Source organism: Schistocerca serialis, chromosome 4, assembly GCF_023864345.2.
Source record: "Schistocerca serialis cubense isolate TAMUIC-IGC-003099 chromosome 4, iqSchSeri2.2, whole genome shotgun sequence".
Taxonomy (NCBI): Eukaryota; Metazoa; Arthropoda; class Insecta; order Orthoptera; family Acrididae; genus Schistocerca; species Schistocerca serialis.
Window position 1 is genome coordinate 751,832,640 of NC_064641.1, and position 24,367 is coordinate 751,857,006.

Below are 24,367 nucleotides of genomic sequence, written 5' to 3' on the forward strand. Positions count from 1 at the left end.
ATGGTTATGAAATCATCAAGATGAAACAGTGGGCTGAAGTGACCCAAAATAAGAAATAAGTGTAACATGGCCCCAAAGTAAATTAATTTCATACATGAAAATAATAAGTAATAAGAGTTGTTTCCTGGGAAATATTGTGTAACTTTGGAAAAAAGAAAAAAAAAAAACAGTGAAAATATAGTTTTGGGCTTGAGTTGCTTTATTTTAGGGTTGCACATTTTTTTGTTACATTGCAATACATAATTTGTATTGTTAGTCATTTGTAACATGCTCCTTATGTCAGTATAATGGAAAGAAACTCAAATATGTGAAAGGAGCACTGGTTTACATTTGCTCTAGAACTGCAGCACTAATGAACTGCAAGGGCCCCTACTCAACAGTATGCAAAACTTAAAAAATCTTATTTCAGTAATTTAGACACTAGCTTGGAAGTAGAACTGACTGTTGCCCACTGGTGCAAGTGTTGACTTGTACAGAAAGTCTCGAAATTGTTTAAAAATTATTGGTGGCCCACATTAAAAAGTAAAATGGATTATATTCTATACTTTTAAAGAGAGAATGCCACACACTCATTATGACTATGCCACATAGTAAAAGAAAGCTTCATCTATGTTGTGCTAACCAGTCGAAGTTGGAAACTTGACACTATGACATTTGGTGGCAGAGAATGAGCACATTGCTGTATTTGAATGGTTTAAACATTAGAATATGCAAAAATACTTTACAGAAATGCACTGGAACAGCTCAGACAAATCTATTCTAAAATCAGAAAGGCTGAACTTAAAAAATTAATGTGAAGAATGTAAAACAACATCTCAAAAACAGAATTGATATAGATTATCTCTAACTTTAGAACAAACAATTATGATTGTTTGACTGTTTCACTTAGCAGCTCGTTTCACTTAGCAGCTCAAACCATCTGGAGTGTGGTTATATCACCAAACAATTACTATGAGAGCTTGTTAACAAAATAAGCAAGCAATATCGATTGGTCACTGTTTTGTGACACAAGTTCATAATAATGCACAGCAGACCAGAGGGTAAGAGAACATGTGAATAAAATACTTGTGCCAATTAGAAATATGTAAAATGAGGCTGAATGTAGACTTTTCATTGCATATATTACTTATGTAAGGCTCTTGGGTTACCAGGCAGGAGGTGGCATACCGTGGTATCTCAACATTGTCACTTGGCTGGAAATCTGAAAATTTACATCATGTAATCTGTGAGTTAATAAGAAAGAACTAAGGAAAAACTACAATCAGAAACACTAGAAATGAACTTTTTCAAGAATGAAATACCTAATTTATAAGGCTTTCAAGGCTGGGAAAGTAACAAATCAGGAACAACATGGACAAAAGAAAGAAAAAGACAATATGGGGAGAAGATGAATACGTACTGGAAATAAAGGAAACAACAAAGTAAGAAGAATAACTGAAGTTGTTACCTGATCCTAGTCGATCAGTACATAGATAAAAAGAAGAAGCTGAATTACGACAACCGCATTCTTCAAATATTAAAAAATACACTGTTTCATGCCAATGATCTATTATTTCGAGTTTTGAATAATCATGTGTATAATCCTAACCAAAAACTCCTAATATTTAATGTTCCCCATAAAAACTGGTCAGTGCAGCTGCAAGGCCTCTCTCAGCAGTGTGTGTGTGCTACACGCATGAACTACCGATTGATGGGAAGTACCCGCTTCCATGCTCTTCACAATGATTTTCAAATTATAGTTGTAGACAGACATTAATATTTGCAAAATGTGTCACACATTGGCAAATGTAAATACACTACTGATCATTAAAATTGCTACACCACGAAGGTACCGTGCCACAGATGCGAAATTTAACCGACAGGAAGAAGATGCTGTGATATGCAAATGATTAGCTTTTCAGAGCATTCACACAAGGTTGGCGCCGGTGGCGACACCTACAACGTGCTGACATGTGGAAAGTTTCCAACCGATTTCTCATACAAAAACAGCAGTTGACTGGTGTTGCCTGGTGAAACATTGTTGTGATGCCTCGTGTAAGGAGGAGAAATGTGTACCATCGCGTTTCCGACTTTGATAAAGGTCAGATTGTACCTATCGCGATTGCGGTTTATCGTATCATGACATTGCTGCTCGTGTTGGTCGAGATCCAATGACTGTTAGCAGAATATGGAATCGGTGGGTTCAGGAGGGTAATACAGAACGGTGTGCTGGATCCCAACGGCCTCGTATCACTAGCAGTCGAGATGACAGACAACTTATCTGCATGGCTGTAACGGATCATGCAGCCACGTCTCAATCCCTGAGTCAAAGATGGGGACTTTTGCAAGACAACAACCATCTGCACGAAGAGTTCGACGACGTTTGCAGCAGCATTGACTATCAGCTCGGAGGCCATGGCTGCAGTTACCCTTGACGCTGCATCACAGACGGGAGCACCTGTGATGGTGTACTCAACGATGAACCGGGGTGCACGAATGGCAAAACGTCATTATTTTGGATGAATCCAGGTTTTGTTTACAGCATCATCATGGTCGCATCCGTATTTGGCGACATCGCGGTGAACGCACATTGGAAGCGTGTATTCGTCATCACCATACTGGTGTATCACCTGGCGTGATGGTATGGGGTGCCATTGGTTATACATCTCAGTCACCTCTTGTTCGCATTGACAGCTCTTTGAACAGTGGACGTTACATTTCAGATGTGTTACCACCCGTGGCTCTACCCTTCATTCGATCCCTGCGAAACCCTACATTTCATCAGGATAATGCACAACTGCATGTTGCACGTCCTGTATGGGCCTTTCTGGATACAGAAAATGTTTGACTGCTGCCCTGGCCAGCACATTCTCCAGATCTCTCACCAATTGAAAACGTCTGGTCAATGGTGGCCGAGCAACTGGCTCGTCACAATACGTCAGTCACTACACTTGATCAACTGTGGTATCGTGTTGAAGCTGCATGGGCAGCTGTACATGTACACGCCATCCAAGCTCTGTTTGACCCAATGTCCAGGCGTATCAAGGCCATTATTATGGCCAGAGGTGGTTGTTCTGGGTACTGATTTCTCAGGATCTATGCACCCAAATTGCGTGAAAACGTAATCACATGTCAGTTATAGTATAATATATTTGTCCAATGAATACCCGTTTATCATCTGCATTTTGTCTTGGTGTAGCAATTTTAATGGCCATGTTACAACAGATGGCCACTTGTTACGACTTCTGCACCTCTGCACCTATTTGTTAGCAGCAGACACAGTGGCTGCGCCAAAGACTGAGACGGCGTGGAGTTTTACAATTATTTATTGAAATTTATTTACAATTTCTCCCTCATTGTCGCTGCCCAGCCCTGCGGATCCCTCCGCCTGGCTGCTGCTGTGTAGATTCTCCGACAATGCGTGCAACGTGTGTCACTGATCACTCTCGGTAGCCTCAGGCTACCACTGCTCTGCTGAAGTCAGGATGCCCTGTGGTTGAGATGAACTCATTGCCGCTCGGCAGCCACATCGCCGTGAGGTCAGCTGCCGACGCCTGCTGCACCGGCGGCTGGGACACGTCAGTCGCGATGTCCCGTCATGGACAGACCACGCGCTATGGCGCCAGGTTGCCATGAAGTCCGGGCATCAGTTCCCGGCGGCACCTGTGACCAAGACCACGCTGCAGCCGGTCCTGCTGGAAGTTCTCACTGTAGTTAGTCAGCCATGGTGCCGACCGAACACAGGCCGGCCTCCAGAGCTGAAGTTGACATCTGGTGGTGAATGGATGACTCCTGCAGGCTGGAACAGACTTCCGGAATCGTCACCTACGAAGATTGAACGTTCAGACACGGACCACATCCATCCTCAGATCTGAACTGCTTCCTAATGGCTTCTGTCCGTTGCTGCCTGCGCTCCACTATTTATATCCGGCAGGAGGATGTTTTTTACCCTCGGTGGCAGCGTCTTGTTATTATTCCCGCAGTATATTGCAGCGTAACTTAACGTGGTGGCCTCACTTCTCCTTACTCAGCACTCTCCAGGCTTTGCACGAATTGTGTGTGTCCTTGCGTCAGCTTGTTGGTAGACTGCAACTGTGAGCAAGGCTATCGGTGCTGCGCTTACATCGCAATGCCTCAATCGCCGGCTGCCTCTGTATTGCCATTCTCCACTGCGTGAAGCAACACGTAGCTGTTGCTTCAAATGTGGGTTGTTATGTGTAACAGTAGTTTGACTACGTGCTTCCCACACTGAACTTCTGGACTTCTGTAACCAATAGCTGTATTTAGTACTTTAAATTTAAAAAAAAATGCTATTTCTTCTATAGCACATTTCTGGAATTAACATTACACATAAGTTGTAAATTAACGTTTGATATATTTTCCTATCCTTCAATACATTGACAACTCTTAATTTTTGTGTGTTAATGCTTCAGATTACGAGATCATTCTGTTTCTTGAAAGTTCATTTAGCTTCCTTTACAACAAATTTATTGTTGTAACAGTTCTTGGGAAGTCAACACATCTTGTGGGCAGGATGATGAGCCACAGAACACTTATTGTCATATCCGAGCAGGTATTTCCTGTTGCATAGTCGCTGCAACAATCTTCGCCTACTGAAGGTCGCGATGGAGCAGTAAATAATGAGAAGTGCGGTTGCAGTGTTCACATGAATGTACGTGTATATACAAATGTTGGTTAAAAATGTTATTGCAAATTTTTGCTCTTGCGTAAGTCTCAGGGGATGATTTCCACACTTGGTGCATTTTTACACTGTTCCACACCTGCGCATTTGTTATAGTTTTTAAATTAATTATTCACTCAGACATGAGTACAGTTTATGCTAGGGAACAAAAATTAGGCGATTATTATAGCAAAATCAGTTTTTCATGACACAGTTCAATTACTATTTATTGGTGTTGTCCTTTTCTTTCACACAATGAAATTAGCACTGGTGAGATGGTTTACACTTTTACTTTAATAATAATTTGACCTTGAGCCCCCAATAGCAGTAATGTAGGCTGTTATAAACGAAAATTACTCAGTCAATTGGAACAGAACCATAAGTCCCACTGTCCTCTTTGTTCTAACAGTTTTGGCGCGAAATCACAGTTCACCACATGTTCACTTACGACGATGTATACCTCATAAATTGTACTCACACAAATAATCGTAGCACTTCCAGTTCACCAAATATATACTTGCACACTTGCACTACTAAACAGTACTCTTTGTCGAAATAAATCGGCGTGAAAAAGAATTCTCAAACGACCACATGGGCCACCCACCCTCCAAAACGACCAACGAACTACTGACCCCTGGTCAAGATGGCCGCTCGCTTATTTTTTCACAGTTCCACACAACTTCTTCCTGTTTTCTCAATTGATCTGTGTTCAGTTTTTCAAGGCCTATCCACAGTGCCAACTTATAACTAAATCTGAGGGGGGTGCGATGGGGAGGTTCCCTTGTGAGCAGTGTCTGTGGCTGATGGTCATGCAGGATCTCACCTCTCATACTCTTATGGATTTATGGGCAGCCCTGCAAGATTCATGGTGTCAATTCTCTGCAGCACTTCTTCAGACATTAGTTGAGTCAATGCCACATCATGTTGCAGCATTTCTGCGTGCTCTTAGAGGCCCAACACGATATTAGGCAAGTGTGGTGGTGGTGGTTAGTGTTTAACGTCCCGTCGACAACGAGGTCATTAGAGACGGAGCGCAAGCTCGGGTTAGGGAAGGATTGGGAAGGAAATCGGCCGTGCCCTTTCAAAGGAACCATCTCGGCATTCGCCTGAAACGATTTAGGGAAATCACGGAAAACCTAAATCAGGATGGCCGGAGACGGGATTGAACCGTCGTCCTCCCGAATGCGAGTCCAGTGTGCTAACCACTGCGCCACCTCGCTCGGTTTAGGCAAGTGTACCAGTTTCTTTGGCTCTTCAGCGCATAATCAAAGAACTGTATTTCATGTATAAATTTCCCAGCCAGGCAATGCAAGATTGCTTTTTAGATCAAAAGTGCACTTATTTTTTGATGTAGTCTCTTTTTCATATCAATGGATGTTGTTCACTGTTTTTCCAGTTATTAAAGTACGATCCTGAAAGGTCTGCGGAATATCCACCTACAGCATCTATAATCTCTTCAATGGGCTCAATATATTTTCCAGCCAAAAGTTTCTTTAGCTCTCCCAAATGAGATAGATACTATTTGTATGTCAGATGCTCATTGCACTTTGCTTAAGGTCGGCCATGGCATGCAAGACTGCAAGTGAGCACGATATGCCGCAAGTGTACGAGCCAAGGCTTGGCCTGCCTCACCACTACTCGGCTTCCTTAGGTCTGTCTCAACTTTGCTTGGAACAACTTGACAGTTCATGTAGCAGTTTCCTTTTTCCCAAGCAAATGTTGCAGTATTTTTCAAAGTTCCAGCTCTATTTATTACTCAATATTTCCTTGTATTTTAAAGGACATTTAAAAGTACAGTGTTTGTTGTAATGGAATGTTTACTCAAAAAGAGCCATGTTAGCGACCTGTCATCATAAGTCTTCAAAAATGAGTGGAAATTACAATTCTTTTTGAAAGAGAAGAACATTGTTTGTTATGAAGCTGCATAACCACTGGATGCTGCAAATTTGCTGAAGAATTTGCAAGGAATTTAAAGATATTACTGGCAATGAAAGAAAAGACAAGTTGGGAGACCAAAAAAGATGAAGTGTTGCTTAATGGGCTGATCCCAACATAAGTAACCTATGAAAATTACTGCATTTATGCTGTTTGTATACATGTATAAATATATCAATATAATGGAAGGAAACATTCCACGTGGGAAAAATTATATATAAAAACAAAGATGAGGTGACTTACCGAACAAAAGCGCTGGCAGGTCGATAGACACACAAACAAACACAAACATACACACAAAATTCAAGCTTTCGCAACAAACTGTTGCCTCATCAGGAAAGAGGGAAGGAGAGGGGAAGACGAAAGGAAGTGGGTTTTAAGGGAAAGGGTAAGGAGTCATTCCAATCCCGGGAGCGGAAAGACTTACCTTAGGGGGAAAAAAGGACAGGTATACACTCGTACACACGCACATATCCATCCACACATACAGACACAAGCAGACATATTTAAATATGTCTGCTTGTGTCTGTATGTGTGGATGGATATGTGCGTGTGTACGAGTGTATACCTGTCCTTTTTTCCCCCTAAGGTAAGTCTTTCCGCTCCCGGGATTGGAATGACTCCTTACCCTTTCCCTTAAAACCCACTTCCTTTCGTCTTCCCCTCTCCTTCCCTCTTTCCTGATGAGGCAACAGTTTGTTGCGAAAGCTTGAATTTTGTGTGTATGTTTGTGTTTGTTTGTGTGTCTATCGACCTGCCAGCGCTTTTGTTCGGTAAGTCACCTCATCTTTGTTTTCATGTATAAATATACATGTAGAAAACCAATATGTTGTTTCTTATTTTTACCTGGCAACCAACAGTAGTCGGCCGTCATAAAAAGCAAGCTACAAAACAGCGCTCAGAATTGACAGCTCAAATAAGCCTTCCAGCAATGGTGAGTTCATTAAAGAGTGCATTGTTGAGGCAGCTGAACTTCTGGTACCCTGGCCCGACAAGCTCGAAAGCCCGGCAGAATGCATGGACTTACATGATAGCCACTAGGTGACACTTGCTAAAATTTGCGAGTGCTGCTGTCACTGCCTCAGTATAGGTGGGGCACATCCACGCCCCAGCCTGTTGGTGCTTGCAAAGGGGCCCAGACCTCAGTCATGTTCAAACTGCGTTCTTGTATTGTTCTTTGTACTCATCATTGTTTCGTTCTTAATATTACTACATCTAGGCTCTCGATTTGGTTCACTTTCTGGACTTATCATTCTACCCTGTTGACTTCATTATTCATCCCTCATTGTTGTTGTCTTTCCATGTTTATCTGTGACTCATCACCGATGCACTCAGCTGGTTGGTCGGTGTCTCCTGGTTGTGTCTGATTGCAGTTACTGTAATTGGCGATGAAGGTTAACAGTGTCATGGACGTGAAACTTGTGCAATTGGAAACAGCAACTCCTGCAGCAGCAGACCAACTTGTTATGTCAGGAAATTCAACTTTTGTCAGAATGCTTGCAGGTTCAGATTTCACACCTTGTCCAGGTGGGGTCCCACCCCTGCTTTCCTGCATTCAGCACCATAGAAGATTGGTCATGCATCTGTAGCAGCTGACCGGCACACTGCTGTTTTTCAGATTTCTCACGTCACTCTCCAGTGGTTGCTCCTCCTTCCTCGGACCCCCTTAAGAGACATTTTTCTTACTAAAGAAGTTTGCTCCCCTCTCAGATCCGGATGGATTAACATTCAAGGAGATGTGTTCATTGTTGTCGAACTATTATTCACAATGATTCCATGTGGTCATGTCATGTCTTGAATTCAATCAATACTACAAGCAACTGGGTCAGTTATATGATCTGCAAGAACTGTGTAGACATTGTGATATCAGTTGGACAAATCTGTCTAGCAAAACGTTAAATGTGGTTTCCTGGATTTGAAACTTGGTGGTCCAGTTGGCCCCCAGTTCAGAAGTATGCATTGCAGCCTTGAGACTGGACAATCCTTTTTTGGATCATATTTTGAAAATTGTGCACTCTTGAGATTTCGCAGGCAGCAAATGGAAGCCTCCAGGTAGCAGCGGTTCAACCACCACCAAGGTGTTGGAGTTCTCCTAAGTTTTTTTTGCGGCTGGTGGTGTCGTGATTCATCACTTTTTGACGTCAGTGGCTTTTGAGCAGCCAGTCACACTGTGTCAGTATAAGCAGTGAGGTCTTCCAGCTTGTCCCAAATGTTTCATGATGCATCAATGTGTAAACTATCCAGATTGCTGGACGCACTGCAAGTGTTGTGGGAAGGATGGGCATCTTCGAACTGTCTGCCATCGAGCATCAGGACAGTCAAACCCCACTCCACACTCGCATCAAGGGATGGTGCTTGAACTCCAGCCCATTCTTCCCCGGGACAATCCTCCACCAGCAAGTTGTTTATTGATCTCACAATTGCATGCTGGTGTGTTCATTTCCATGTTGACAGAGGGGCAATGGTTCCCCTGTTGAACTTCCAACATATGCTTTTCTGGGTTATCCAGCATTAGCCTGTCGTCCCAGTGGAGGTTGCACATGGTTTTCCCCTCTGAGATCATTTCACAGCTAGCAGCATACAAGAAGATTACAGAGCCAATAACACTGTTTGTAGTTGATAGTCACTCGGCTGGCAACATTATTGGCCTGGATGCCTTCTTGCCATTTGATTTCTCTATCATGGATGAAGTCCAGGTTGTCTCGGACACAGTTCCCTTCCAGGAACTTGACAACTTTAGTGCCTTTTCACGTCTCTGTTCGAACCAGGCCTGGGGTGCCTCACCAGCTTCAAGGCATCCAGATGCAGTACCCTGTTTTTATTGGGCACGTGCACTTTGGGTCTCTCCGCAGATGGCCTTTAAGCAGGAACTGGGGTAATAGAACCTGTCAAAACAAGTGCTTGGCCCCCTGGTAATGGTCAGGAAACCAAATGGCTTCTTCCGATTCTGTGGAGATTTTAGGTTAATAGTCTTTGCCCAGGCACACGTGAAAACCTACCCCATACCACATCCAGAGGACCTCCTCATAAATTTATTCAGCAGTGACTATTTTTGTAAGACAGAGATTACTGATGCTTATTTGCAGATCCACTACATGAGAAATTGCAGTGCATTATGGTCATCAGTACACCCTTTGGCTTGTATAAATACAAATGTTTGCCCTTCAGGATCTCTGCCGCTCTAGCAATTTTCCAGAGATACCTGGAACACTTAACTATGTCCATCCCAGCTTGTACCAATTAGCTGGATGACTTTATAGTTACAAGTGCTATATGCCACGACCACCTGCACAACCTCTGCACACTCTTCGCTATGTTGTGTGATGCAGGGCTCAAGTGCTGGCTACACAAATGTCAGTTTTCTCAGAAGCAAACGGAATACATTGGATATTTGCTCCACAATGATGGGATTAATCTCACTGAGCACAATGTTTTAGCTGTTGATGCTCTCCCATATCCCCAAAACCTACAGGAGCTGCAGGCTTTTTTGGGCAATGGAAGAAAGGCATTCAGTTGTGGCAGTGGTCGGCTGCCTGTGTGCATGCTTTCACACAGCTGAAGCGCAAGTTACGCTTGGCACCCTGCATTACGCCCTTTTCTCCATATCATCCCCTTGTTTTCTCTGCTGATGCTTCCCTCCATGGCACTGGTGCAGTACTGGTGCACCATAATGATGCTGGTACTGCAACCATCATCTGCATATCCAAGACACTGATGTCCGCTCAAAGAAACTACACACATATCGAGAAAGAGGCTTTGGTGATCATCTTATCCAGTAAGAAAGTCCATGTTTACCTATTTGGGACCAAGTTTACTGTCATTACTGGCCACAAACTGTTGGCAGCACTCTTTGGGCCACACACTCAGCTTCCAGAATGGATGGCTCAAAGGATCGAGCGTTAGGCTCTTTCCCTTAGTTCCTACAATTACACAATTAAATACAAGCCTATTGTGCAACACACAAATGCAGGTGTGCGAGACATCTACCCTTAAGTTCAGACCCAGCATTTAACCAACAGGAGATCTCCTGTTTCCACATTGACCTTGAATGGGTTTTCCATTACTGCTGCTCACATCGGTGCAGACAAGCACCGCGACACTATGTTAAGGGTGTCACACATAATGTGCTACATGGGTGGCCCACTTACTTTTCAAAATCTGCTGAGCCAGAACTCTGAGTCTGGGCTCTGGGGGTTGCCTCTCTCATCATCTGTCTGTTGTCTCTGATGTTTTCTTGCTGGATGCAGGGGTTGCCTCTCTCATCATCTGTCTGTTGTCTCTGATGTTTTCTTGCTGGATGCAGAGGCATATCCCCACTATGTTGCAATCCCGACTACCTCACACCATCATGCCATGGAACTCCTCCACCATGGGCATTAATGCACGTCACAGATGAAAGCCAGGTGATATGCCTACTGACCAAGACTGAACAAAGATGTGGAGGCCATGATGCACACCTGTTCTGCTTGTGCCTAACATCAGGCTGCTCCACCTCAGTCTTTCACTCCATGGCCCACTCCTCGTCACCCCTGGGAATGCATTCATTTCAACTTTGCTGGTTCCTTTCTGTGCTCTATGTGGCTCATTACTGTGGATGCTTATTCCAGCTAGACATATGTGGTTTGCATGGCATCCACCATTACAGCAATGACACTTACCCAGATTCTTGTCATTGAGCTTCCATGTACCCTCATGTCAGACAACGGGCCCAAGTTCTTGATTATGGTCTTTGAACAGCTCCGTAATGCCAGTGGCCTCATGACATGGTGCCATACTGCCAACTGTCAATGAGGGTACAAGCATACGGAATTGGTGCCAAGGTATGTGAGTGGCTTGAAGACTTCTTAAGTAAGTATGTTATTCCCAGTGGCGAGTGTTCTTCAGAGACAAGGGTATCATCAGGAAAGCCCCAGGCAAGTGTGATAGGACTGCTGTTGTTTTCTATATACATAAACGATCTGGCAGACAGGGTAAGCAGAAGTCTGCAGCTGTTTGCTAGTGATGCTGTGGTGTATGGGACAATGTCATTTTTGAGTTACTGTAGGAGGATACAAGATGACATAGACAAAATTTCTTGTTGTATGGTGAATCAGAGCTAGCTCTAAATGTAGAAAAATGTATGTTAATGCAGATGAGTAGGAAAAATAAACCCATACTACTGAAATACAATGTTAGTAGTGTGCTGCTTGACAGTCATGTTGATTAAATATCGAAGCAGAATGTTGCAAAGTAATATTAAATGGAATGAGCATGTATGGACTGTGGTATGGAAGGCAAATGATCGACTTAAGTTTATTTGGAGAATTTTAGGAAAATGTGGTCCATCTGTAATGGAGATCGCATATAGGACAAATGCAACCCATTCTTAAGTACCGCTCAGGTGTTTCGATCGCCACCATGTTGGATTAAACAATGACATTTAAGCAATCCAGAAGCAGGCTCCTAGATTTGTACCTGGTAGGGTCAATCAGTGTGGAAATATTACGGAGATGCTCCATGAACCCAAATGTGAATACCTAGAGGGAAAGTGAAGTTCTTTTCCCAGAGCACTATTGAGAAAATTTAGAGAACCAACATCTGAGGCTGACTGCAAAATGATTCTACCGCCGCCAATGTACATTTCGCATAAGGATTGTGGAGATAAGATTAGAGAGATTCAGGCTTGTACAGAGACATACACATAGTTGTTTTTCTCTTGCTCTGTTTGTGTGTGGAACAGAAAAGGAAATGACTAGTAGTGGTGCAGGGTACCCTTCACTGTGCACCCTAGAATGGCTTGTGGAGTATGTAGGTAGATGTTGGATCCAGCATACTGGATAATACTCCCCAGGTTCAGCAGTCTAGGCAAGTCCATCTTCATGGATGCAAGCTACGATGGTGGCTCCTTATCACAGTTGACACTCCGAGGGGTTCGGTGTGTCAGCACCCTATCCAGCTCTGTTCCTACCAAGTGACTGCACCACCAATGGTGGGTCATTTGGAGTTGTCATTTGACCATTGGTGGTCTTGTTACTATTATGAAGAAATGAAATTCAGTTGAATTTTGGCCCCGTTGCAATTGACTTTGTTGGTTGCACATGCTGGCATATACGCTTAACACATGCACTTTTTCCATTTGTCTTTGTCATTGCAGTTGGTACGTTGATCGCAGATTATACTTTGGGTCTAAAGATGATAATTTTTGGTGTCAAACTGGTAGCATATTCTGAATAAACAACTGATTAAAATACAGCCGTTGGTTTTCATTATCATTATTCAAGTACTCCCAATATATCATCCATGGCACTTCAGAGCCTAAGCATCCATTTAGGGGTGGAGGTGTCTGGTATCCCAGCCTGAAGAGCTTGAAAGCCAACCAGAGCACATGGACTTAGATGATGGCCCCTAGGTTGCACTCCTAAAATTTGTGAGCACTGCTGTAGCCCCTTAACGCTATGCACGGGGGACGCCCCATGCGGCAGCCTATCGGCACTCGCAGCCGCGCTTTAAAGCTAGCAGCACATGGACCCAGACCTCAGTATTGTTCCTATTGCTCTCGTATTCTTCGTTGCACTCATTGTTGTTTGTTTCCTCACACTGCTACATCTAGGCTCTTGATTTGGTTCTCTCTCTTGACTTTTCATTTGATCATGTTATCTTCACTATCGGTCCCTCGCTGTTATTGTCTTTCTGTGTTTACTGGCAACTCATCATTGATGCCCTCGGCCAGTGTCTCCTATTAGTGTCTTAGAATTTTTGCAAAATTAGTTTTTCACAACAAATAATAGCTCCTGAAATTTTCCCGGCGTATTTCTTCTTCTAATAATTTCCGGGTATGCAGCCGGATCCCGTCGACATTCTGCCACGATATTTCGGCCCAGAGACGTCCGGCCATCATCAGGTGAGTACACAACTACTGAAGAGCCCAGGTGCAGTCGCGGTATTTATGCCGAATCTCGCGCCTGTGAAATGTACTGGCATCCTACAGCGCATGCGTCAGGTGTTGACATGCGCAGCATAGCCGAGTTGTACGTGCTGCCCTCGGTGGTGGAAATAAAGGTCCATCTAGTCATTGAGTATCGAATGACACTGTCGATTCCGCTGTGATTGTATAATTTTAATAACAGGATTCCAATTTTTATCCAGCTGAAAGCCGTTGTCTCGATTTATAAGATTATTGGCAAGACGTATTTCCACTGATTCCTTGATTACGGAATCCCAAAAACCGGAAACCGGGGATAAAATTTTTGTTACATTGTATTCCATTGAATGTCCCAAAGAAATACAGTGCTCTGCTACTGCCGATTTTGACGGTTGCCGCAGACGGGTGTATCTTTCATGTTCTATACATCGTTCATGGACAGTTCTTGTCGTCTGGCCAATATATGCAGCGCCACATTCACAGGGAATTTTGTAGACGCCTGCCTTCTTCAGTTGTAAATCGTCTTTAACGGACCCAACCAGGGCCCGGTTCTTTGCTGGTGGACGGAAGATAACCTTGATTTTATTTTTCTTCAGTAATCGGCCTATTTTCGACGACACATTCCCGGCGTATGGAAGGAACGCAGTTGATTTAAAGTCATCATCTGCGTCCTCAGTGCGTTGCTTCTTGTTATGATAGTTGCGCATGGCCTTCCTTATTTGGCGAGAAGTGTAGCCATTCTCTTTGAAAACCTTCTCCAAGTGTTCTAATTCTGCGTGGAGGTTGTCATCATCCGATATTATATGCGCTCGATGTATTAAGGTACTGAGAACACCGGCTGTTTGTGCTGGGTGATGGCAGCTTGACGCCTGGAGATACAGATCTGTGTGAGTCGCTTTCCTGTACACAGAATGTCCTAATGACCCATCATTTTTACGGCGTACTAGCACGTCTAGAAATGGTAAAGTGCCCTCTTTTTCAATCTCCATCGTAAATTTGATGTTCTCATGTAATGAGTTTAAGTGATGAAGGAATTTCTCCAGTTCCTGTCTGCCATGAGGCCATACAGCAAAAGTATCATCTACGTACCGCCAGAAGACCGTAGGCTTTAAAACAGCAGACTCAAGTGCTTTCTCCTCAAAGTCCTCCATAAAGAGATTAGCTACCACAGGCGACAAAGGGCTCCCCATGGCGACGCCGTCTGTTTGTTCAAAGAATTCGTCGTTGAATAAAAAGTACGTTGAGGAGAGTATATGTTCAAACAAGGCCGTCATTTCTGCACTGAATAAGTTACCAATAAGATGTAATGATTCCATTAAAGGCACTTTGGTAAAAAGTGAGACCACATCAAAGCTGACTAATAAATCCGAGCTGCTAAGCTTAACTTCCTTCAAGCGACTGACAAAATCCTCGGAATTACGTATATGGTGGCAACACTTACCCACATACGGCTTTAGTAATGAGGCCAGATATTTTGCTGTAGATCTGAAGATTTCAGCAAGATGTTCTTCCCTTAGTTGGGACTGGATTGACGGCGTATCCTGGGCCAAGGCAGACTGGGCTCAAAGGGACAGTACGAACAGACAAAGTGCGAAGTTTAGCCAACTCGTAACACGAAAACCGCAAGAAGCTATCTCTGGACGATCCGTCGTGAACCTCACGGAGAAATCTTTTGACGATGCGACGATGTCAGTGCTTGCGAAAGGTTTAAACTTCGCTCCTACACCTGCCTCACTGCCTTTAACGGATTTCATCAGTTCCATTGAGGAAGCCATTAGACGTCTCCCTGTGGATTCTGCAGACGAAATTCGACGTGAATCTTGCCGAACGTTGTTGAAATGTGCGCCACAACGGAGTAACATCTCGCCAGCTGAAAGAGCTGCTCTCCGCAGCCTGAGGGAAGATACTAGCACAGTCGTACTGCCTGCGGATAAGGGTAACGCCACAGTTCTTCTGACAAGAGAAGCCTACAACGAGAAGATATATTGTCAGCTAAATGATTCTACGTACCGTAGAATTGAAAAGGACCCAACAAGCCGAATATCAAGGAAAACTACTACCCTTTTGAACGACTGTTCTCTACCTGAAGAAGTTATCAAGAGATTGAGACCACACAATGCAGTACCACCAAGACTCTACGGTCTTCCGAAGATACACAAGGATGGTGCCCCACTACGATTAATAGTGAGTAATATTGGTGCTGCGACCTATTCTACAGCAAAATATCTGGCCTCATTACTAAAGCCGTATGTGGGTAAGTGTTGCCACCATATACGTAATTCCGAGGATTTTGTCAGTCGCTTGAAGGAAGTTAAGCTTAGCAGCTCGGATTTATTAGTCAGCTTTGATGTGGTCTCACTTTTTACCAAAGTGCCTTTAATGGAATCATTACATCTTATTGGTAACTTATTCAGTGCAGAAATGACGGCCTTGTTTGAACATATACTCTCCTCAACGTACTTTTTATTCAACGACGAATTCTTTGAACAAACAGACGGCGTCGCCATGGGGAGCCCTTTGTCGCCTGTGGTAGCTAATCTCTTTATGGAGGACTTTGAGGAGAAAGCACTTGAGTCTGCTGTTTTAAAGCCTACGGTCTTCTGGCGGTACGTAGATGATACTTTTGCTGTATGGCCTCATGGCAGACAGGAACTGGAGAAATTCCTTCATCACTTAAACTCATTACATGAGAACATCAAATTTACGATGGAGATTGAAAAAGAGGGCACTTTACCATTTCTAGACGTGCTAGTACGCCGTAAAAATGATGGGTCATTAGGACATTCTGTGTACAGGAAAGCGACTCACACAGATCTGTATCTCCAGGCGTCAAGCTGCCATCACCCAGCACAAACAGCCGGTGTTCTCAGTACCTTAATACATCGAGCGCATATAATATCGGATGATGACAACCTCCACGCAGAATTAGAACACTTGGAGAAGGTTTTCAAAGAGAATGGCTACACTTCTCGCCAAATAAGGAAGGCCATGCGCAACTATCATAACAAGAAGCAACGCACTGAGGACGCAGATGATGACTTTAAATCAACTGCGTTCCTTCCATACGCCGGGAATGTGTCGTCGAAAATAGGCCGATTACTGAAGAAAAATAAAATCAAGGTTATCTTCCGTCCACCAGCAAAGAACCGGGCCCTGGTTGGGTCCGTTAAAGACGATTTACAACTGAAGAAGGCAGGCGTCTACAAAATTCCCTGTGAATGTGGCGCTGCATATATTGGCCAGACGACAAGAACTGTCCATGAACGATGTATAGAACATGAAAGATACACCCGTCTGCGGCAACCGTCAAAATCGGCAGTAGCAGAGCACTGTATTTCTTTGGGACATTCAATGGAATACAATGTAACAAAAATTTTATCCCCGGTTTCCGGTTTTTGGGATTCCGTAATCAAGGAATCAGTGGAAATACGTCTTGCCAATAATCTTATAAATCGAGACAACGGCTTTCAGCTGGATAAAAATTGGAATCCTGTTATTAAAATTATACAATCACAGCGGAATCGACAGTGTCATTCGATACTCAATGACTAGATGAACCTTTATTTCCACCACCGAGGGCAGCACGTACAACTCGGCTATGCTGCGCATGTCAACACCTGACGCATGCGCTGTAGGATGCCAGTACATTTCACAGGCGCGAGATTCGGCATAAATACCGCGACTGCACCTGGGCTCTTCAGTAGTTGTGTACTCACCTGATGATGGCCGGACGTCTCTGGGCCGAAATATCGTGGCAGAATGTCGACGGGATCCGGCTGCATACCCGGAAATTATTAGAAGAAATAATAGCTCACCGCATAACTGTCATGGCAGAGGATGTCTACAGGCAGTTAGCTGACAATGCAGTTCCAACTGCTTTGGATGAGTTGACTGACATTTTGGGCATGGCATTACTTGCAATTTATGTTTGTGAAGTCAACACCAATTTGTACATGAAACAAGAACTGCTAGATCTGATGCTGATGAAACACAGAATGAGAGAGATCAACTTTCTGAAAACTGTTGAAGAGGCGACTGAAGCTGTTTGCCTGAATTAAAAACATGTTGGTTATCAATGGAGCACTACCAGCTATGAGAGGCACAAAATGGGCTTACAGCATTGTTACACAAAATACGACAATTACCAACAGGCAATTTGTACAGGATTCATTGTTTTGTACATGAAGAAGCACCTTGTGCCATTTTTGCAGGTGTGGAGGAGGTCACAATACTTGTTATCCGAACAGTAGATTTTCTGAAGTCACATTGGTTATGGAACTGAACAAATAGTATGGAGACATTATTTACTACTTCGAAGTATGTTGGTTAAGTTGAGGAGCATGCCTGGAATGGTTTGTCAATTTATGAGTCACTATTGTTCAGTTTTTTAAAGAACAAGAAAAGCAGGAACCAACACTAGAAGGCCAGGAATGGAAGGCAGACCTCACATTTGAACAACGTCAAGAAGATATTGCAAGGTTAGAAGCAACTTGTATCTGATACAGTGAGAAACATGGATGCATTTAAAAAGAAAATCACATTGTGGAAGGGCAACTTCTGACAAAGAACACTGTCAATTTCCCTAAGCACTCTGGTGTTAAAGAAAATGCAAATTTTGAGGAATTCGTTTTGGTGTTGCAAGATGATACAGGAATGGTTTTTAAATAATTTCTAGGGCATTGCCAGCCTCACATCTGTTTTTGAGACCATTTGCTATATCAACTGAAAGCAACCCTGTCCATTTGTAGATGGAACTGATCGATCCGCAGTGTAATTCCTGTTATGTTAAAACTGTCCAGGAATTCTAGAAAGGTTTTCCTGTGTGTGGTTTTTAGGAAAAGCACTGCCATAGCTTACAAACTACCACGATTTTCTGATGTGTCCTGTGTATCTATGGGACACATACCAATTGTCTACGGGCAAGTGTTTGGTTTGACTAATGTTCCGTATTTGTGTTTATTTTACTGCTAACAATTACAATATGCACAAATGTTGTGTTTTATTTTGAAATAGTGACCTTTTAAAGCTAGTTTTGCTCACTTCAGGTTAGATGTAAAAAAATGTCAATCATTTAAAAGTAATAATTTCTGTGCAAGTGACCACTGATAACCAAAGCAGGCTTGAAGAGGGTTCCAGTTATCATATAACTACATAACGTATTACAAAACAATAAGAGCTTTTATACTTACCCAATATAGCTATGATTAACTATTAGAATGGTTAGACACTAACAGTACAGTTTGATCATGCTATACTAGAATGGAAGTAATAACAACCTTCCAACTTTTTCGCAAGCTAATATCACTTTGTGGTGTTTTTCTTCAACCAACAAAATTTTAATTTTTCCTTGTTCCATGAGCAAGGAGTATCATGCATAATCAAAAGAAATAATGTGTTGTGTTTCAGAGGACCTGCCATGATAGTAAAATAGAACAAGAAACAGTGAGCACTCAAGAATCTACACAATGTACATATATGTGTACAGATGTACTTCTTTACAAGTATAACATTAAATTTCAGTATGTAACAGAAAAAATTGTGATGAGATAAATGGGTAGCATTATCTTTTTTGTAAAAAGGTGAAGGCATCAACAGTTTTTATTTTGTATATTTAGCTAGTCTGTCAATATAATATTCTCCATAACCAAAGTGAGAGAGATAAACAGCAGAAAACAATGTTTTATTGTTTCATTAGGTCATTTAAAAGAAGTGTCTGATGATTATAGCTGATAAAATATAATTGTATCAAACAGATAATAAGCTTCACAAAATTACAAGGTAAAGGAATGGTTGGACAGTGCATCTTCTGGAGGTGAAATTCCAGAACTGCTGGTACCCCACATTTAAAAGTACAGGAATCTATTTTCAATTTGTGGATTGAATAGGTGGGCACTTTTAATTTGGGTCCCAGCGATGGGCCTGCCAACCCTCCCCCTCCTACTGCTGCTACGGCGAAAAAAAATGCTGCAGTCAGGCCAAGGCCCTTGTCATGGGCTTTTGCACCACAGACTTTACCTTTATGTTAGCTACTTAGAAGCAATAATTAACATTTTGGACATAAAATTTATTTTAAGAGTAGAAAAATTATCTTTTGGGTAACTGAAGCAGCAAAATAGAAGCACTCCTAATGACACTATCTGGCAGAAGCTGAATGCTAATGGAGGATTCCAGGGATTATTCATAGAAACAAATAATGCATTTTACAAGCCCAAAAAAATTGGGCATGGACATGACAGATCAACTGCTTTCTGAACAGTACACAGAAGTAGATGTGAGAAGAAGCTATGTTTCAAACAAATAGAAACTTCATGTGATTAAGTGACCATTCCAAACACTATTGCACTTAGGCGATGAAAAATTAAATGCTTAAGGAATTTGCTTAAAAGGAAAATCACGGTGATTAATTTCTTTGATGCAAGAGACAAGGATCTGAAAGCCCACAAGAATACGAGAGACAACTGTCCACAACAGTAGCTGAACATGCTGCTACAAGACTTTTGCAAAACCTACCCAATTACTTTATAGTGTAGTTAGTTGCTCCAGGCATTCTGTTCATGTTGGGATGTCCCCCTTCCCTTCCCTTCCCCCCCCCCCCCCCCCCCCCCCCCGCCATCTCCCTGACACACACACACATTCTATTCACTTGTTCTATTAAATTGCACTAAGCTTAAACTACGTAAAATGAGGATATGAACAGGTGTAGGTGTCCCAGACTTTTTTTAGAAAATGAATTAGTCACACTCGTTAATATTTTTTATTGTGTCATAAAAGTAAGGCCTTTTCATGGAGATCACTGATAACAGTATTTCAAGTTGTCAATACAAAATTCTGATGTAATAGAAGAAAAGCAAATGAAAGGTGCTCTTTTTTTGTACTCAAATACGAATTTCATCATAATACTGTCTTCAATATAATACAGGTACTGAGTCAGTGAAAACTGACAAAGTGTTCTCAAATGATTACACAAAAGTGTGCAACTAACAGACTACTGCAAACTGAATTATGTCAACAGAAATGTAACCTGCATCTTACTAAAACACTGCTGTGTATGTAATTGTAAATGTCTGTAAGCAAGAACTAAAAGTTGAGAAATGGCTAGTAGAATAAGCAAATTAAGATGACATATAACTGCCATCATCTGTAAAAATAGAGTGCTGGTATCACCCAGAATACAGTATAGAAGTGTGTCATCATATGTAAAAAATGTTGACTTATCTTACTGCATATGTAATATTAAGGCACTTAAAATTCTTCAAATAAAAACATAACAATAATATCACATTTTAAACACAACAACAACAACAACAATACACAAGAAAAATAAATAATGTTGAAACTAATTTATATTTGGAAACAAACATATGCATAGATCGAATTCTGAAGTTCCTGCACCAGTGCACTTTAAATGTTTCAGCAAGTACAGGTTGTCCACAAGACAACCTAGCACAAATCATAAAGTGTCCATTTGGAATGTATTTTAATTATTCAAGCTTCTCTCTTAATCGCTGCTTCAGGATGACAGGCACCAGTGAGAGAACAGCAAAAGCTGCTAGTAGGATAACCGAAGTCCATGACCAGGCATCACTTGAGGCAGATAACTTGTATAAAGTCTGGCCAGCCTGAATAGCCACAAAAGAAGGTGGTGCCACACCTGAAAACACATTTTAAGCTGCTAGAAAATTCAAAACAAGAAATTTTCAAAAATTTTTATCATAGACAAGGTTAATTCATCACCAAAACATCTGAGGTTGTGTTCATACCAATTGGTGCTGCTCACATCATGGAAGAAGGGGGGTGGGGGGAGGGAGGGAGGGAGGGAGAGAGAGTTGCCTGCAGCTCAGCACATTGGCTTAAATATCGTGTGTCCTCACAATCACTATTTTATACTCAGGACTCCTCATTATTTCATGACAACTGAAATACTTTATTTACCAGAGTATAAGACAATCCTGAACATAAGATGACATTTTATTTTAAGAAGCTCCTTGAGAAAACTATTTTAAATTTATTCTGACTAATCAAAATTACCAACTATTTTACTGATATAAAGTATCTGCCTAAAACAGTTAACATATACTTATTCTAAACGTATGCCATTTATTGATTGTATACATTCTGATAATACAAGGGTATATTGTAGAGCATCTCAAAGATAAATACACCTCTACACGTCAACCATTTGTAGCACCAAGAATATCGAGTCTATATTCAATTTCTTGCCAAGTTCTTTGTAACATTTCCTCTGTTATTGTTGCAATCGCATTAGTGATATGATGTTGCAACATAGGAATATCGTCCACTTTGGTCGCATACACACGGTGCTTCATGAATCTCTACATGAAGAAATCAAGCCGTGTAATGTCGGGTGAATGTGGTGGTCAGGCAATGGGTTCTCCATGTCCGTTCCAATGATTGGGAAATTTCTTATCCAGGAACTTGCGGACAGCCGTTGACCAATGCGGTGGAGCTCCATCTTGTTGAAAAATGATGTCGGGTTACAAGTCTTGTATCTGAGGGTACACAAACTGCTTCAATAAGTCCAGATACACTGGCCCACTCACTCACTGTTTGTTCTGCAAAGAACAGTCCAACAATCCCCGCAAAGAAGAACAGTCCAAAAATCCTGTCATGCCTTAGCCCGCACCAGACATTAAGTTTAGGGCTATCACGAACATGTTCAATGACAACGTGCAGATTTTGCAAATCCCAAATCTGAACATCTTCCTGACAGATGAAAGGTTGCCTCATCTGAGAATAAACATCTTTCCAGGAAGCTAGCATCCATATCAACACGCTGCAGCATATCCGCAGAAAACTGTCGTTGGCATGGTTTGTCATTCGGCGTCAGATGTTGCAGAATTTGCACTTTGTAAACACACATACGAAGACACTGGTGAAGCTGCCTAGATGCTTGACGAATTGACTTACGTGGGCTTTTGAGAAACATTTGTCTGATGTACTCCAATGTCTCTTCTGACACTCCGTCAACTACACCGCCAGAATGTTTCAGAACATTCCCTGTTGCCAGAAACTTCCTATACCATTGGTTGGTTGGTTTTAGGGTTTGATGGGGGCTAAACGTCGAGGTCATCAGTCCACAGTTCCAAACAGACATACTTGTAAAAGGCCTATACAGTAAAAGCGTAACCTCTGCACCCAGAGGGGGGGAACACCAAGGGGTACAGAGCTAAAATGAACACCGCAGTAACACAAAATAGAGGACACTTAAAAGGAGCAGAGCAAATAGTTGACTAGAGTAAAACAGACTACAGTGGTTGATGGATCAGATAAAAGGTCAACCACTCAACTACAAATGAAGAACCTCCAGCTGGAAAGCACTGATAGAGGTACCAACACAACTTGTTACCATAAGAGACACTATTTTGGTATGTTGTTGTTGTTGTTGTTGTTGTCTTCAGTCCTGAGACTGGTTTGATGCAGCTCTCCACGCTAATCTATCCTGTGCAAGCTCCTTCATCTCCCAGTACCTACTGCAACCTACATCCTTCTGAATCTGCTTATTGTATTCATCTCTTAGTCTCCCTCTACGATTTTTACCCTCCACACTGCTCTCCAATGCTAAATTTGTGATCCCTTGACGCCTCAGGACATGTCCTACCAACTGATCCCTTCTTCTAGTCAAGTTGTGCCACAAACTTCGCTTCTCCCAATCCTATTCAATACCTCCCCATTAGTTACGTGATCTACCCACCTAATCTTCAACATTCTTCTGTAGCACCACATTTCAAAAGCTTCTATTCTCTTCTTGTCCAAACCATTTATCATCCACGTTTCACTTCCATACATGGCTACACTCCATACAAATACTTTCAGAAATGACTTCCTGACACTTAAATTTATATTTGATGTTAACAAATTTCTCATCTTCAGAAACGCTTTCCTTGCCGTTGCCAGTCTACATTTTATATCTTCTCTACTTCGACCATCATCAGTTATTTTGCTCCCCGAATAGCAAAACTCCTTTACTACTTTAAGTGTCTCATTTCCTAATCTAATACCCTCAGCATCACCCGACTTAGTTCGACTACATTCCATTATCCTCGTTTTGCTTTTGTTGATGTTCATCTTATACCCTCCTTCCAAGACACTGTCCAGTCCGTTCAACTGCTCTTCCAAGTCCTTTGCTGTGTGACAGAATTACAATGTCATCGGTGAACCTTAAGGTTTTTATTTCTTCTCCCTGGATTTTAATACCTACTCCGAATTTTTCTTTTGTTTCCTTTACTGCTTGCTCAATATACAGATTGAATAACATCGGGGAGAGGCTACAACCCTGCCTCACTCCCTTCCCAACCACTGCTTCCTTTTCGTGTCCCTCGACTCTTATAACTGCCATCTGGTTTCTGTACAAATTGTAAATAGCCTTTCGCTCCCTGTATTTTACCCCTGCCACCTTTAGAATTTGAAAGAGAGTATCCCAATCAACATTGTCAAAAGCTTTCTCTAAGTCTACAAATGCTAGAAACGTAGGTTTGCCTTTCCATAATCTTCCTTCTAAGATAAGTCGTAAGGTCAGTATTGCCTCACATGTTCCAACATTTCTACGGAATCCAAACTGATCTTCCCCGAGGTCGGCTTCTACCAGTTTTTCCATTCGTCTGTAAATAATTCGCGTTAGTATTTTGCAGCTGTGACTTATTAAACTGATAGTTCGGTAATTTTCACAGCTGTCAACACCTGCTTTCTTTGGGATTGGAATTATTATATTCTTCTTGAAGTCTGAGGGTATTTCGCCTGTCTCATACATCTTGCTCACCAGATGGTAGAGTTTTATCAGGACTGGCCTTGTTTCGACTCAGGTCTTTCAGTGCTCTGTCAAACTCTTCACGCAGTATCGTATCTCCCTTTTC

At 42.2% G+C, this 24,367-nt stretch overlaps 2 protein-coding genes across 2 annotated transcripts in view; one reads left to right on the forward strand and one right to left on the reverse strand.

The window, feature by feature from the left end:
- The window catches only part of LOC126473288 (uncharacterized), a 144,745-nt gene that overhangs the window by 81,779 nt on the left and 38,599 nt on the right, over positions 1 to 24,367 (forward strand). The gene's annotated exons all lie outside the window — the stretch shown is intronic.
- Positions 20,822 to 24,367, reverse strand: part of LOC126473289 (transmembrane protein 41B-like) — a 44,904-nt gene continuing 41,358 nt past the window's right edge. Inside the window, exon 6 of the mRNA XM_050100248.1 lies at positions 20,822 to 21,147. Coding sequence (XP_049956205.1) covers positions 20,978 to 21,147 — 170 coding nt within the window. The 3' untranslated portion in view covers positions 20,822 to 20,977. The remainder of the gene's footprint in view (positions 21,148 to 24,367) is intronic.